Source organism: Seriola lalandi, unplaced genomic scaffold (genome assembly GCF_002814215.2).
Source record: "Seriola lalandi dorsalis isolate HSWRI2012SDOR001 ecotype SW California unplaced genomic scaffold, Sedor1 jcf7180002054519, whole genome shotgun sequence".
NCBI lineage: Eukaryota > Metazoa > Chordata > Actinopteri > Carangiformes > Carangidae > Seriola > Seriola lalandi.
Genome location: NW_019525072.1, coordinates 2,925,040 through 2,942,102, shown reverse-complemented (window position 1 = coordinate 2,942,102; position 17,063 = coordinate 2,925,040). Strand labels below are relative to the sequence as shown.

The 17,063-nt window shown below is 43.0% G+C and overlaps 1 protein-coding gene across 1 annotated transcript in view; it reads left to right on the top strand.

The window, feature by feature from the left end:
* syt3 (synaptotagmin III) overlaps nucleotides 1-17,063 on the top strand; it is a 30,659-nt gene that overhangs the window by 4,268 nt on the left and 9,328 nt on the right. The window contains exons 2-7 of the mRNA XM_023413951.2: nucleotides 996-1,348; nucleotides 2,676-3,100; nucleotides 7,630-8,025; nucleotides 9,687-9,795; nucleotides 10,371-10,547; nucleotides 15,512-15,638. Of these exons, the coding sequence (XP_023269719.1) occupies nucleotides 2,950-3,100; nucleotides 7,630-8,025; nucleotides 9,687-9,795; nucleotides 10,371-10,547; nucleotides 15,512-15,638 (960 nt within the window). The 5' untranslated portion in view covers nucleotides 996-1,348; nucleotides 2,676-2,949. The remainder of the gene's footprint in view (nucleotides 1-995; nucleotides 1,349-2,675; nucleotides 3,101-7,629; nucleotides 8,026-9,686; nucleotides 9,796-10,370; nucleotides 10,548-15,511; nucleotides 15,639-17,063) is intronic.

Sequence of the window (17,063 nt, the reverse complement as noted above, 5' to 3'; positions counted from 1 at the left end):
GGGGGGGCTCATGTGGGATGTTGGGTCTGGATGGCGTTTTGATTCGCTAATTTCGGATTCATTTCCGCAAAAGGCTGCGACGCGATGGACAGATAAATAGACTCCACGTTATCTGAGTTCTAACTTTAGACTGACACACGATCTTAATGTGACAATCAGCTTCTGAACAGAGACAGAGGCAGAGGGCAAACAAGAGGCGAAAAAGTGTGTTTCTATCTTCAAAAAGAGAGACAGAAAGCTCGAGAAGGAGAGGAGGCATTTTCTTGTTTCCAATCTTGTTCTGGAGTGAAATATGTCTTTGCCTAATGTGGAGATTGACTGATGGCTGGAAGACAGATGGACACATAAGGAGCACTTTGCTAGGGAGGTGCCACTCAATGCACAAAGACTGACGCTTGACATTTCACAGAACAACATACATCAAATGATCAATAGTCCTTCCCCTGTCCGACAAGGCACCTTGCTTGAGAAATAGGTCCGCCGCCTCACAAGGACAAAACATCTCAGTGGAAAAGTGAGCTTGACCCCCTCTCCATGAATAGTATTGCTTTTCCAGTGATCCCCCCCCCCCCCCCCCCCCCAACCCGACCAAGGGCTTGTGCAAAATGTCTCGCCAGACATATTCAATACCAGGGTTTGGATCGGTATTATTAGACACAACTTTGCATACATTTTCGTCAGTCAGAGTCCCTGGAGCCTCACAGACTGTGAGAAACTGGAGTTTGGGCATTGACCTGCTTTTATTTAGACAGAATGAGTTCAAAAATAAAGACAGTATGCTAAAGAAGTCTAGTTTCTTTTGGATGAAAGGACAAGGAGCACGCACATAATGCAGTCAGACTTAATTCAGCTAATTATACCTCAGTTTGATGTTTTATGAGATTTTGTAGCCCTCCAAACATTTGTTTGATTGGTGTTCTTGATGCTATTTGTCTCTGCTGCACTTGTATTCATGTGTCTCATTGATTGATCAATTGATTTTTTTTTTTTGCAAGGTGATGTTGGAGAGCTTCAAAAAACAGAGTCTCCACAATCCTTCCAGTCCACGCTGATGTGCTGGAGAGATCACAGACACGGACGCCTTCCACCGTTTCCTGTTGGAGCTAGATGACAAAGAGCTCAACTTTCCAATTTGTAGAGAAGAGAAAAAAGAAGCCACTTGTCTGCAGGCTGCGGTTTCTGGTCTTGGAAACATTAGGAAAATAACAAGCTAAAGGTTATGCATGCACTGCAGGCATAACTCTACATTCTTTAGCCAAATCCATTTGCAAAGAAAACTTTGGAGTGCTTCCGCTCCGGCTTGCAAATTCACCATGGCCCAGAATCTCGACAGTCAAGTCCAATAAAGGTAAAACACACAAATGAAGGCTTTATGACAATATTAAAAATGATGAAATGCTTTAATTTGGATTTTTCCTTCAGTACAATAGAAGCTAAATGTGAAGCTAAATATAAGGTAGCTGGTACGACTTGTTGTTGTTGTACTGATAAACCATTACCAAGAAAAAAAGCAGCTAGTCTCCATCACTCCTTCAATATATTTGTGTTACAGAAGGTTGTAATAAGTGTGTTACATAATACATGAAGTTTCAGGATGATTGACCCATTGTTCAGTTTTAGACACCAAAATCATCCTCAGGAGATCACTGACAGTAGAGCTCTGTGCAATTAAGTATTCACCATGTTGAGTGAGTACTGACTCATCTGGCATTATTCAAAGTAAGAAGGTTGACATTTAAGTAATAGAAAGTGAATTGCGGCTTTCATCATGTAGTTTGCACATTCATGAATTTTGAAAATAAATTATTAACTCAGTATGATTGTTTTAGGAAGGTTTGTTTTTGCGACACTATATATTATGCAATTTGGGCTGGACCATTAATTTACACCAGCTTCGCCATTTCCCAAAAGTAGTATTGCATTGTATGTTTTCTCTCTTGTATTTCAAAACTGTGTTGATTTTAGAACATAAAGTGGCTCATAGAACTGAACCCAGTAAGAATCAACACCTAACTCTTCTTTTAGATTCAGTTCAGTTCAGAGGACTTTATCATTTGTACCTCGAGGGGTCATTTAAGGCTCATTAACTCACTGGTTTGGTTCTTCTGCCCACACAAAGACTGTATGGTGCCTTCGTTTACCCAAGAGCCTTCCCCTGCCACCCCTGTACAGAAGAATGGAAATGAATTTGACAAAACAAAAACGTACTCTGCCTGAAGTAATTTCCTGCTGCTACATAATTCACAGACCTCACTGTCAACCGGTTTTGACCAAATGTTAAAAAGTGATTGTGATAGTGACAGGAGGCTCACAGGTTCACAGGGAAGTGGGGAAACAGATTCTTTCAGAACTTGGGTGAACTGAACCTTTACTGTAAATTTGACCAAACTCAGCAAACACCTGTCATACTTTCTCACACATCAGGATACTTTTGGATGTGCCTGCAACAAGATGGAATGTTCTCACCTCTTACTTGATGCCAGTTGCCTTGTATCACTATGCTAAAGCGATGTTATGTAGCACAGGAGCCAATGATCCATCGGGTACACACTGATGGTTTTGGCATCAGTGTTTGCACTTAATGGGTAAGGTGACCAATCTGCCAAAAGCTTGATTTGTACACTTTTATGTCCTTACACTCATGCTGCCAATTTCTCTCCTTTTATCTCTTTCAGGGAAAGTGAGAGGGGTGGGTGTCGCTCAGTCACACATGGGCGCGTCAGTCTGGTCTCTGTGATCCAGACCAAGACACCCTGCAGAGCCCCTCTTGTTCTTCCTTTATCGCTGCTGGCCTCTCAGCTTCCTCTGCCTGCTCCCTCTCAGTTCACACCTTGTAAAAGGTGGACGGGTCAACACTCTACTTACCCGAGCGCCGTCCGATAGGTGAGGGCGGCGAGGGCTGCGCTGTCATTGGCTGACTGCTGGTGAGAGTGCGATGCGGATTGGAGGATGTCGGGGGACTGGGATGAAGACCTGTGTAAGAAGGCGCTGGTGCTGGTTGAGGAGCTGTGCTTCAACTCCCCGAGAGGTTACAGCCAGAGCGAACGCTGCCAGGAGTTCAGCTACCTGCTGAGAGGTCGCAACAGACCGCTGGACGCAGGTAACTGACACACCTGGAGCTTCTTATGTGATGTCTACACATGTCATGGCTGACTTTTTTTTACGAAAATATCATAAGTGTAAAAGAACCTTTCTTTTATACTTTGTTCTCACATGATTTAACAGTTTGTAAAAACCCATATTAATCTGCCTCAACCTGCCTTAAAGGAGCTATTTGCAAGTTTTGCTATTATATGTAGCCAGTGTTAGCATTAGCAGCTGTTTATCTCCCAGTCTAGAAGAAATGTTTGATTGTTTGATTTCAACAACAAGTTAGCACACTAACCAGCTAGCCCCGACCTGTCTTGTCACTTTCTGATAGCGACTCACTGTAGCCTCCAATCTGCCCTGAAGAAGTAAGCTAGTGCGGCTCAGAGGACGTATTACGTATAACCGCTTGTCTTGTAAATGCAATGATGGTGGAAGCTCTTGTCAATCAACAATCACCACCACCTGCTCCTGGCAAGAAACTGCGTTCAGCAACGGAGAAAATGTACAAATAGCCCCTTCATCCAAAATCTACCCTTGTAGTATCAGGGTCATCCCATGTAGACTAAAAGATGGCTTATAAAAGCTGGTAGTTTCCTCCTTCACACAGAACAGAGGCTGCGGTCATCTTGATCCATGTCTGTGTGAATGCACTCCAATAATAGCAGGCTCACAATAGACAACGTCCACAGAAACATCTCCCGCTGAATAAACCACTCTGCTCTGGATTCATATTGTGTATTCATTCATTCATTCATACACAATATTATTACATATTTTTACAATGTGTTGCTAAATATTCTAAAAACTCTGACATGGCGGGTCTGTATGTTTTGATGCTGTTTCCTGTTTTTTTTCTTAAGTTGGCTTTACTCTGTGAGAGAGGAAACCATGAACTAAACAGACGCCTTTCAAGCAGACAGGGGGCGAATCTTTGATGCTAAAATGATATTGGGTGTCTGTATGTTTCATTGAAGATTTTTAGTATCCCATGATGATCTGAATCACCCATTTACTTAAATACTTAAATGGAAACCCTAATGCATGTCTATCAAAAGCTTCAACAGAATATTTTCAGTATTGCTGCATCACTTGTGGAGTCGCACGGGAACATGGCGTACTGTGTGTTAGACTTCAAGGTATGAGAAGGTAAATGTTAAGAAGAGTGCTCATGTTTAAAGCAGGTTAGAAGTGCTGTGCACTCAGAACAACAAACCATGAAATATTCATCCACTAGATTGAAATGGCTACGGTACAAGTCCATCCCATTTCGTTTACGAGCCCCAAAAGAGTCTCAGTAGGATTCTGCGATTGTTATCTCAGAGCTGGATTTTTTTTTTTTTACCAAACTGAGTAGGTGCATCGTGCTCCACGGTGGAGTGTATTGTGTGCAGAGTATTGTGTGTGGGTTCTCATTGAAGCATTTGGAAGTGCAATGTGCTGTTATGCAGATTAGCATGGATATCTATGGCTCAGTGTAGATTAGCCTGGATTGGCTGCGTGTTGCCTCTGGAGATTTGGATGGCTCTGTGAAGAAATGTCACGCCATGGTTTTAGGCGTTGGCCCCCTTCGCTTACCAGCTGTGATTTTTTGGTGTTTGCTGACGGAAGTCTCCGTGCCCTCCGAGGGGCCACGGCCGCCGCAAGCTGTCAGTGAACGGCTTGTGTAAGCAGCGGAGATGTGTTTGATGTGGAGCAATGTATGACTCCCAGTGGGCCTGCATCAGCTGCTGATTGACAGGGAATCTCGGTCCCTCTTCACGGCGCACTTCAGAGGCCTCCAAACCACCCACCTACCCTCCCGCTGACTTGGTTTTTATGCTTTGTGGATTAGCGATGGATCTTTGACAGGATCAGTGCTTGGGAAGGCACAGAGACTGCCCTAAAGAGAGACAAATGGAGGTGATCGGTTTGGCCTCCGACAGTCCCTGTGCACGTTTGATCACAGCCACGTCTTATCAGTGCACCCTGATCTGCCAGCCACACACACTCGTACTCCTCTGCCTCCTCGCTTTGTTTTTCCCCCTCCAGATCAATACATTAACCTTTCTCATCCTTAAACCCCTCCCCGCTTTAAGTTTCACTCTAAATCACTGTCAACTCTTTCACACATGCCGTGGTAGTTGCATCGACTTTATCAATCCTCCTCCCTTCCTCCTCCTCCTCTGAGGAAACTGAAAGAGGGAATAAACCCAGTCAGCTTATATGTCTGTTCCAACATGGGCGCCAATCCGTTTTCAGGCCTCTCCCTCTGTCTATCCCGGCCCTGCTGGCCATCCTGTGGTTTCGATCGTTTTTTTCTTTCTCTCCATTCCCCTTCATCACAGCTGTCCTCTTTTTCTTGATTTTTTTCCTACCTTGTCCTACCTTCCTTTGCCCTCTTTTCCCCTCCTCTCGCCTCCTGATCTCCATCATCATGTACTATCTTGCTTCGCTCGCTCTTCCTTATTCCCTCCCTTGTTCCTCACTTCCCACCCGGTCTTGTTCTCCACCGCGACAGATCGATGTCCCCGCGCCCACCCCCCACCCCACCAGCTCGCCTTCCCCCAATCATATCTTTTGAACAAGTGCTGATTAATGACATACACAGGTTGATGAATAATTCACCAAAGAGAGAGCGAGGAAAGGGAGGCAGAGAAATGGGGGAGACGAAGAGAAGGTAGGGGTGACGAACAAAGAGACAGTCGCTGAGGAGAGGAATAAAGTCAGAGCGTGCAGAGGCAGACAGCATGGGAGAAGAGATGACAGCGAGGAATGAGGGGTGTTTGAGGGGATTATATAGAGGAGAGAGTGAAAGAGAAAGAGAGGGAGGGCGGGCGGAGACAGAAGCGAACTGAATTCCAGAGGATGCACCCCAGGGCTGGAGGATTGGCTGCTGTTGTCTTGTTTTCACTCATTTGCTCTCAGTCTTGTTGTCAGCCTGTTACAGATAAAATTTCATTCTCTTTTGTTTGATTTAACAGTGCTTATGTCTTTGTCATGCCCATAGAGACGCTCTGAATTGAAGGAAAAGGGGTTAAAAGAAAAGGAGGCCTTTGTGTGGGACGGTACAAGCGTGCGGTGGTAGTGGTGGGGGTTCGGGAAACGTTATCCCCCGATGGTGACACAGCGCTGTTCTACACGAAGGTGATGATTGGCCGGCCCACATATAGGAAGACTTGTTAATTGGTGTCCCCCTGGTCTGGAGCGTGCACAAAAGCGAATACCAAAATCAGCACATTGTATCGTAATGAGTCTTCTTGGTCTACTTACAAACTATGAATATTCATGTTCAGGGCTGTGGGCCATTGAGGGCTCTGATTGGTCCTTTTGTGAAGACAGTTATCAGACCCAAAAGATGCTATTTATAAAAAAAGACTTCAAATGGTTCAGGATAATTATAAATATTCATTGTATATTTAGTCTATTTATTTATAAGCATTCATGGAATATTTATAGGGTATTTACACATTTAAAAATTCATCATGAATTTACGTATAATAGGCTCCGACACGTGCAGTTGTGCCCTTTGAAACCATAAAAGAACTACAAAAGTGGCTGAGCTCTGGAGCTGATGTCGACTCTCTTTCATTGCTGCTCCTCTTTGATGGAGGCTGTTGCTGGAACTGTCCAGCAGTCTGGGTGCTGAAATGGCGCTTTTCTTTTACTCTGTGCATTTTTTTCTTTTTCAATCGGATGAGTCATACTCCACCCTCGCTAACACACCCACATCCCCACCCTCACATCCCCAGCACCCCCACACCCCCACCAACCCTCAGACACAATCCTTGAGCCGTCACAGATTAAAAAGCTCATAGCCATGAGGAAATGTGGGATGACATTGCATAGAGACATCACTGTGGGTGTTGGTGTTTTTTTTTTTTTTTTTAATTGTTTGCTGAACCACCACCCCCTCCCTCCTCAATCCCACCCCAACCCGCCGCTTTGCCTCCTCTCCTCCCTTAAGAATATCCTCTCCGCCAACGTTTGCCCCCATTTTAAGCTCTGGATTCGAATGTAGGATATGAGCTTCAGGGGACGGCTGCATATCAATTGATGCCTTCAGCGGGTTCCCTTTCCTGCTCCGTGATGTGTGATTTGTAGATGCTGTGGTGATGCTGGTGATGGTCTGTGTGTGACGGGGGTGTATGGACTGTTGATCATCCAGTGGTTTACAGCTGATTTGTTAGGCATATGTAAAATGTGTTAATGTGTGAATACATATCATTAGGTTGTTGTTTTTTAGCTGCGATAGCAGCATGGCACTGTGAATGGGAGTGTGGTTCTGTTGGCTGGTGGATCGCTCCACCACTTTTGTCCAGCTGGACGGATTACCAGGAAATTTTGTACAGTCATTCATGTTTCCCAGAGAATGGACCCAACTGATTTTGGTGATCTGTTGACTTCTTCCTGTAGTGCCAAAGTGAGGTTCACATTTGTGTTTTATAGTGAAATGTATCAATGCTTAATGGATGGATCGCCTTGACCTTTAGTACACACATTCATGTCCCCTTCAGGATTAAGCTTTTCTATGTTTTCTTTCTTTACCCTCATCCTCTGTAGAGATCTCTGTCAGCTTGCTGTCGGTCATCGTGACATTCTGCGGCATCGTCCTCCTCTCCGTCTCCCTCTTCGTCTCGTGGAAGCTCTGCTGGCTGCCATGGCGGGACAAGGAGGGCGGAGTCCTGAGCCTGACGTCGGGGTTGCTGCCCGGTAGCGCTGGCGTCGGAAGCCTCGGAGGCACCGGGGGCCCGTCGCTCTTGCCCCCGCTGCTGCAGAGGAAGGAGGGCCACTCCTCGTCCTCGCTGTACCCCACGCTAGGGCAGCAGGGCCAGCACCACCCCCACTTCTCTGAGCTGGTGGGGCTGGAGAGGGGGGAGGTGGGAAGTGTGGCTGGGGGGCCGCATGAGACCCAGGAGCACTCCTACCTGGACATGGACTCCTACCCCAACAACGCTGGTGAGAGAGGGCGCGAGCTCACAGACATTAGACTCTTAATCCCAGTCTGACTGTAAGAGTAATGTAATGCCATGGTCAATAACTTCTCATTTTAATATACTCTCAGTACTCAATTTAATACATTTACCTACATACAGGGAAAATAATTTATCTGTGCTGCACTAGTGTGATGAATTCTGACCATTATTCTACATATAAATGGGTTTTCTTTCAGTGGAGCTACATTCAAGGAATATTACTTTTTCATCTCACTGGCCGAGTCTCTTATTACAGACACTTAGTTATACAGTGGTAAAAAAAAGTTACACTGCCTGTTTGAGTTGAAGTTTTAATTACAACAAATATCGCCTACATTTTCATTAAAGGATTAATTTGTTTATTCCTTAAAGCTGCATAAATCAATTTTTGGCAGTACGCTGCAGCAAACAGACACACAGACTGTTTTATAATCGCCTTATAAGGCTGTTACGGATAACATGTTTGCAACCGGCAGAGCTCCGGAGTCATGTTTCTGGCCACCTGATGAATATAACTCCTCTGTTCGATTTCTTTTTCGCTTTGTTTTGGTCTCTGAGAAAATCGTTAGCTGCTAAATGTTCAGCTTTCTTCACCAGTTAGTTTTATCAGAGCTTGTTTGCAGAAAACGGCTGCCTGCTGCTGCTGCTGCTGGAAACAAGGTTGATGTGAGCAGTGAAACTGAACCAAACAGTAAATGTGCCATGACAATGAGCTCAAAAGCTCGCTAAAGCTGCAGAGCTGGCCCATAATTCTGTGTGGGTTTGTTACTACGAAAGAACCCGTACACATTACACTAAGTCAGACTTGCATTAGTTGATCGGCAGAATGTTTGTTTTAAGTCATTTTTCAAGAACAAATACCATCTGACCATTACGGCTTCTCAAAGCCCTGAGAAGTTTCCGCTTTTCTTTGTCTCGCATGCTGATGGGTTTAATATTTTGGGGTTGTGGATCCATATGACATCTGGGACATTTGGCATTTGAAAAGACATTTGATAACATAATTGGCATTTTCCATTGTTTTCTGATGTTTTATAGACCAAATAATTAATCATCAAAAAAACATGCAGATTGAATAATAAATAGAATAATTTTTAGTTCTAGCCTTCTCAAAAATACATTAAAAAATATATACTTTTATGAGCTCCTTCGTGATGGCGGCGTGACTGGAATCGTCCACTTAAGCTCAACAACAACCACAATAAGCAGTAATTAGAACAAGAAGTAATTTTCACAATACAACAATGTTTTAAACTGATGTCAGCTGCAGCAGCAGCTATGAGCTTTCATTGTGTTGATGTATTAATGCTGGCTGTCAACTCCAGCGCAGGTTGTTTGTCATAATTCACAGTCAAATGTTTGCTGGCTGTCTTTATTGGAGCTGGATGTGCGGCTGTTTTGCGTCTCTGTGCTGTTGGCTTTTCATGCCGGCTCATGTTCTGCTGTTGTAAATATGTCTGATCACTTCTTCCCTTCTCTCTGCTGTTGAATCACTGTCTGTTAAATCAATGCGATACAATCAATGAGATCGATGCTTTGCAGGAAGACATACACGTTGCTGTTAGAGACACTGTAATGGCCGACTCCACAGCCACAGCAGCGCTAATGAAACACATTGTTTTGTCCGTGTTCTTCCCCTGTTAGGAACTCTGAAGCTGAGTCAGACGTCTCCAGACGTCCCCAACTCAGAGGGGGGAGCCCATCCCCCAAAAGACCTGCCCAACGCTCATTCCCAGCAGCAGGTCACCTCACGGTGAGTGTATCAGTGTGCTGCTGAATGTGTGTGTGTGTTTGTTAGTTTCTGATTGTGGGTTGTTGTTGTGAAACTCAGAGATGTCATGGTGAGTAAAAACCTACAGCTTGTGATCATTAAAGTAAGAAGGCATCATCGAAAATTACATAAAAGAAGCCTGTACCTGATAAAAAGTTGTTTTTGTGAGCACTCTGGTAAAAACCATGTTGGCTTTAATCTTGCTTCACTCTAATGAACACTTTTTGCACCTCTCCATGTCAGTCTAGTCTCGAACAACAATATTATCTGATTTTTCTCTGAGACTCATATTTTGCTATTTTGTTGTTGTTAAGTTGTGTTTCTTGTGGTTTGTACAGAAGCACCATCATCATACAACTAGCCTTAATTAGATAACACTACAGTGCACGCAGGTGTGACAGTGGTTAAACTCATTTGGATGGTTTACCTGCCACTGCTTCTCTGATTAAGCTGCTGTATAGCGGACTATATGTGTGTGTGTGTGTGAGTGTGCGTGAGTGTACGCGCTGTGCTCTTCACTTAATAGTCACCCTCTGAGCTCTTACGTGTCTGTTTAGGCCCAAGCCCATGACTCACCAGCTCTCCAGTCCTGATTTCCATGGTGAGGAGAAGGAGCAGGTAACCAGCATTGGGCAGATCAAACCAGAGCTCTACAGACCCAAGGGCGACCAGGGTGAAGGCAAACAGGGTGACAACTGCGGCAAGATCAGCTTCCTCCTGCGCTACGCCTTCAAGTAAGTTTTACACCGAAACAACCTGCTGGCTCTGTCAGTGCCCTCTTATGTAAAAAGGAAAATTTAACATTAATAAATCATTGCCAGAAATAATTTTAAGTTATAAAGTTCATCTGTAAAAAAAGAAAAATGAGGCCATTACATCACCACCAGGTTGGCCTAAAGGTGCTGCAGCGTCTGTGTGGAGCCCCATGGACTTGTCTGACTGGAAAACTGCACACGTCCTGGTTTGATGAAAATAGTGCAAAAACACAAAACTCTTCTAAAATGTTTTTTTTCAATGTAGAGGTGGATTCACAAAAAACAATGTTTCACTCACATTTTTAAAAGTCTAAAATGTCGCCACAAGCCACCACAATGTAAAAACACTGTACTGGACATCGTACTGTTTTCATTTAGTTCAGTTAAAACCAGGAGAAATGTCATCAACTTTAACTTTAACTGACTATGAAACACAAAACAAAGAGTCTACAGCCACGCTGCAAGCTCACCGCCCACTGGTTCCAGAAGTGTTTCATCCTCAGTGTTACTGAACACAGAAACACGGGACTCTCAGAGATAATGTAGCCACCCTATAGTTTTATAAAGTGACGCCCAGTTTGAATTATTTCAACTTTGTTTCTGATAAATCACATTTTGTGCGTAATTTTGGTTGGTTTGGCAGAATGGTCTAGATAATACCATACATGAACTTTGACCGCTGTTGCCATGGCGAAGTGGCATGAATCAGAGCCAATTCAAAACACTTTGTTGTTACAGTTGAGAAGAAAACGCAGCGCTAAGTTGTTAAAGTCGCCCAGGAATGAGCCAGAATGTAAACAACCGTAGTTAAAATCTACCTCTGAGTTTTTATGTACACTTTTATGTACCTTCAAGTTTTTATCAAAGAAGCAGATATTTTCTGGTGTGTCTAAAAGAGCATTCTGCATTCTGCAGCTTCTTGTGACAGTGGTGCACTGTACGGAGAATTTTAAACCTGAACACTGTCTGATGAATCCAACCACTATAGTTTTGCATGTCTCCGGTGAATGTCAATGTTTCTGTTTCTGCACCACTTTGATGGTGGCGGTGGGTGTAAAGTTCTTCAAACACTTAAGTCAGAGGGGTGCGAGCCGACGCTGGTTTGCTGCATTTCTTTATGGCACTGAACAGACAGAAGGTGCTTCGTGGGAAAATATCTTTCAGCGTGTTTATCCTCCTCAGTAGACATAAAAAGAAAACCTCAAGTAGAAAATTGAGTTTTGTAACAGTGAGCGTTGGATTTACCCTCATTCTGAAAAACACCACTTAACACGGTGACAGCCTGAGATGTGGCTCAACGGTGGTCCTGTTTGTTTGTGATGATGATACTGAAATATTAATGTTTAAAAATAAGAAAGTGGTACTGTTAAATGTAAATGACAAAGCAGTGTCTGTGTCTTTTATGTACTGCGTGGCACAGATTGCTGTAGTTACTTTAATTTTGCTCCTTTGACAATTCTCCGTTAAATATTCTCTGCTGGAGAATTTGGGTCTAAGTACGTAATTGGTGGGTGCCACGCTGTGAGGGCTGGCTTGTGAGAGTGTGTATGTGAATGTGTGTGCCGGCTGTAAGTTTTGGGATGGTTGTGGGTTGTGGGGATGAGTGTGCAGCCCGCCGTCTGTGGCTCAGCTGACAGTGTAACCGCCCCCCCCTCGCTTCTGCCTGCCCTGACATGTAGAAACATTACAACAGGCGAAAATGCTGATGGTCAGAAAATAAAGGGAGCGAGAGGCCGTTTGAGTCATGAATTATATATGGTGAGCCACTTTAAACAGCAGCCTCTGTCACCACATAATAACACCAGACTGCGCTGCAGCCGGAGAGTTACAGTTACAGGGAATTAGCAAGGGAGTTGGATGGAGAGGGAGGTTAATGATGAAAACTATTCATGTGCCCCTTTTCCCCCATTTGTAAAGTCATGAGATAATTTACGTCGTGCTGTAGCTGCCTGTCATGGAGGGAAACGGTTTAGTGAGAGGAGCAGGACAGAGGGAGTGACTGAGGGATAAAGAGGGAAAGGTAATAGATGTAGCTGCTGCCGAGTGTGTTTGGGCACGTGTGCAGAGACACACGCGTACAGGTGTGTTAGTGTTGGAACTGAGATAAGATTGGTATGTTAATGTGTTACACCCCTGCTGTTTGGAGTGTAACAGTCAGAACAACAATGTCAATCTTCCTCAGATCCTCTGGGAAAGCCATTTCCATTGACAATCCCATTAAAAGTTGACACATTCGCACTGTGGGAGTAGCAGCTAGCTTTCGGGGCTTTGTCTGCCAGGAATAAGGCCGTGAATTTTCACTCTCTGCTCGAGCGGTAATAGGTATATGCTCTGCAGCACGCCTCGGGGATTGTGTATAAAACCTTGGTTTCGGTTCGGGCTCATGTCTTGTTCTGTAAAAAGACACGTGAGTGCAGGAGAAATCTGCAAATGTGTCTTTGTAACAGACAACAGATGCAGGAAAATTCATGACGATCAGGGAGAGGTGTTTTTTTTTTGTTTGGTTTTTTTTTTGTGCACAAGCTTCCTGTCGTTTCCTATTACACATCTGAGCACTGCCATGAACCACACTGGTTAATCTAGGGGACTGCAGACTCTCTACCAGCAGCATGTCACAAATTCATACTGGATTAAATGATCATTAGATACATATTTGAATTGGTCAGGGTTTTCTCGTTAAAATATTTATCTGGCTGAGCTGTAAATGTAATTTCCTGCAGCAGTTCGCTCTGTGTATCATCTCCCTGATTTGATGTGATTGCAGAGTGGGCATGTTTATCCAATTGCCTTAATTGGATATGATGCAGAGGTAAACACGTGTCCCGATTGGCCGCGGTTGTATTGTCAACCAGCATATCTTATGTGTGATTGGTAGAGATGGACAGAAGACATTATAACCGCCGGGGTCACTGCCGGCTTTTGCCCTGCTGATCCCTCCCCAGCCCCAAAGTTCATGCTGCTCTCCTAAAGCAGCTAATGAAGTGCTGACACACTGGTTAACACGGGGAGACACAGTCTAACGAGGTCTGATTAAAGGCCTCCGAGCCGTCTTCATCTTCATCTGGTAATTAAATACATAATAAACGGTGCGTGAGACGCAGCCACGAGTGTGGATGGAGTGTTCGGATGTAAATGTAATGTGTGTGTCCGCTTGCTCATGTGTGTGTTTATCCTTGAATGTTGTGTGCGTGACAAAGAAAGACTTACAGCCCCGCTGCAGAGTGTGTATCTGCTTGGTTTGTTGCTTTAACGGCCAATAATGCTGTTGATTTTCCTCATTTTGTACTTGTATTTATTTATCTTGAGGAAAAAAATATTCCATAAAATACAGATCAAGTGTTCGATGTAATATTCTTCTCGTTTGCGTGTTTGATTCTTATTGGTGAAACAGCCGTCACGCCACAACACATGAAAACGCTTCAAAAAGGCCACATAAAATACTGTGTATTGATATAACTGATGAGTTTATTATCACTGTAAATAACTGATTAATTGTTTGAGTCATTTTGTAATTGAAAATACCAGAAACATCCAGTGGTTCTAACAAAGAAAAATGTGATAACCTTGATTTTCTCTCTGTTATACAACAGTAAACTAAATGTCATGTTGTTCGGACTTTTGATTGGACAAAACAAGGCATTCAAGGATGTCGCCTTGGATTCAAGGAAACCATTATTTACATTGTAAGGACCAAATGATTTATTTGGTGATTAATTAAGAAAATAATCAGCAGATTAATCGTTTATTAGTTGCAGCCATTTAATTACTTAGATCTAGTAGTTGTTTAATTTCAGAGCCACATCCAAACTTTTGTTTTAAAATATTTTACATTTTGATGTTGGGGCCAGGTTTTTAAATATAAAAAAATAGAACATATATTATTTGTACTGTACGTTCATGAAATGAAACAAAAAGACTTCATTCTAATCTCTTTAGGTTTTATGTTGTTATGTTGAACCTGTGACCCCACAGGTTGTATTTCATTAAGATGTCAAACTTTATATTTAAAGATAAAAAAATATTTAATATAATATTATATTGATAATAGTAATAATAATAATAATAATTTTGTGTTGCAGTCTTTTATTTGTACTATTTTATACCAATGACCAATCATTTGGTCATCTTTTAGATTCATCTCATGACCCTTGTGGGGGTCCTGACAGTTTGGAAACTGGGGGTCTTTAGCTACACTTTGCAGTACTGATTAAAATGTACAAGAAATATCCCAATAGCCCAATGCTCAATGTTTTTTGGTGGCTTTGTTATTTATATCTTGTGTAACATTGCATTATTGTCATTATTGATTCATCTTTAATCTTGTTATTTCTATTTTTCTTGTCTTCTTTCTTTCTTGATTAATTGAAACCCAAATCTGTTCAACTGACTGTCATCTAGAAGCTGCAAACACTCACATCTGACAAAATCACTCCGTTTTAAAAATTTGTTCCTGTAAAATGAGTCAAGTGATTGATTGATGATAAAATAGTATAAAATTGTCCTTGATTAATTTTCTGTTGATTGACTCGGCAGTTCATCAGTCCTCTCAGCTCTGTTCTTCTGCATTAGCAGCTCTGTAGGGTCCCGTGTTAAGGATTATTAATGAGCTCAGCTTTAGCCACACTCTGTATCACTGGCTGTACATCTGTGCTTACATGTAACATCGCTGATAGTGCAGCCATGACGCACGCACACACACACACACACACACACACACACACACACACACACACACACACACACACACTATTTTGGCTATTCCGTCCTCCAGAGACGCAGAACCACCCCAGCCATTATGTGTGTATAAAGCCTGCACAGGTGCTTGTGAGTGTGGGTTGATCCTGTCTGCCCCCCCCCCCCCCCCCCCCGAGCCTTTTGTATGAACATGTGAACGTCTAATAGAGTTTGCTGTATATATGTGTGTGTGTGTGTTTGTGTCTCAGCACGGAGCAGTTGGTGGTGAAGATCCTGAAAGCTTTGGACCTGCCAGCGAAGGACGCCAACGGCTTCTCTGACCCGTACGTGAAGATCTACCTACTGCCAGACAGGAAGAAGAAATTCCAAACCAAGGTGCCTCCCACTCCCAAAACGCTCACCTGCACCCTCAGTCTTAATGCTCTGTGAACACAAATAAACAAGAAAAAACAATACTACATTAACTTGTTTTAGCCACCGTCATCTCACACTGACTCACTGTTTTCCTCCTGCCTGTTTCCTGCCGCTCTGATGACCCAGCCTCCTCATGGGGAATCATTACAGCTTCACTAATGTAATCTAATCTAATCTGGGACATAATTTATTCAAGATAATGTGCTTCAGACTATTACAGGCCACTGCTACTCAATTCCAGTGTGTTATTCTGGTTGTTTGAGGACAGTTGAGTCAATATTTGAGTACGTTTCAGGACGTTCTGTACCAGGAAATCTACCCTTAGCCCTCAAAAAAAAAAACAAAAAAAAAACTCCTCTCCTCTAATTTATTCTCTGCGGAGAAGCTCGAGACTTATGAGCTCGGTGGCCTCACAAATGTGAGTTGTAGTGCTCTGTTGTATACCCATAAATATCACCAGTAGTTTTCGACTGAGTTGGAATAAAACTGGGAGAAACTCTGAAAACTGAAAAGGGTCAGAATTGATTGTAGAGCCATTGAAAAGGAAGCCTTCAGTGACAGTGAAGCTGCACCAGTTTGAAATTTCTCTCCTTTGGTTTTCCCCCCTCTTTGTGTGACTGTCTCCTGTACATCACAAAAGCCCCTTCAAGGCATTGAAAAGCGTGAATGCTTCCGTCATTTGCATAATACAGGCTCCTCTTTTATTTAGAGTGTAGATGATTGTTTAATTTCAATCACATCCTCATTAACATGGAATTTTTACACCACTCATATTTCGCCACACTTTTATCCCTCCAACTAATTTCAAAAAAGAGACACAGACGTCACCTACGAGTAGATGTTAGAGCTTTGTGTTTGTGCTTTCTAAAGGCTCAGCGGCTCCGTCAGCTGCTGTTTAATCCAAAGCTAACAAGTAATCATCAAGTGCTAATAAGCCAGAGTGACAGAAAGGACTTACGCAGGAGAAAAAGCTGGATTTTGAAAATCGAGTGTGTGTCACATTTTAATTATCACAGGCTTTATTGCATGACGGCATTTACTTCAAATGATTTCATGGCAACTAGATCCAACGAATAAATCAACAAAAAGTAGAAATTCTGCGCCGGAGATTGGAGACAAATTTGCAAATGTTGTCCGCAACGTGTTATGATGATATGATGAGCAGGAAATGACTCTCCATCAGGCCAATTTAAAATGATCCATTATGTTTGACTTGCTATGGAGGAGGTGACAGATGGAAGAGGCAGGAAACACAACACTGAGTCACAACAGAGGTAAAACTGATTTGGAATAGATGCAGGGACCTACCGGAAACGTGTTGTAAACATTTAAAAGGAAAAACTACTTTACCTTGTACGTCTGGGAACAAAATATTGAGGTTTAAAT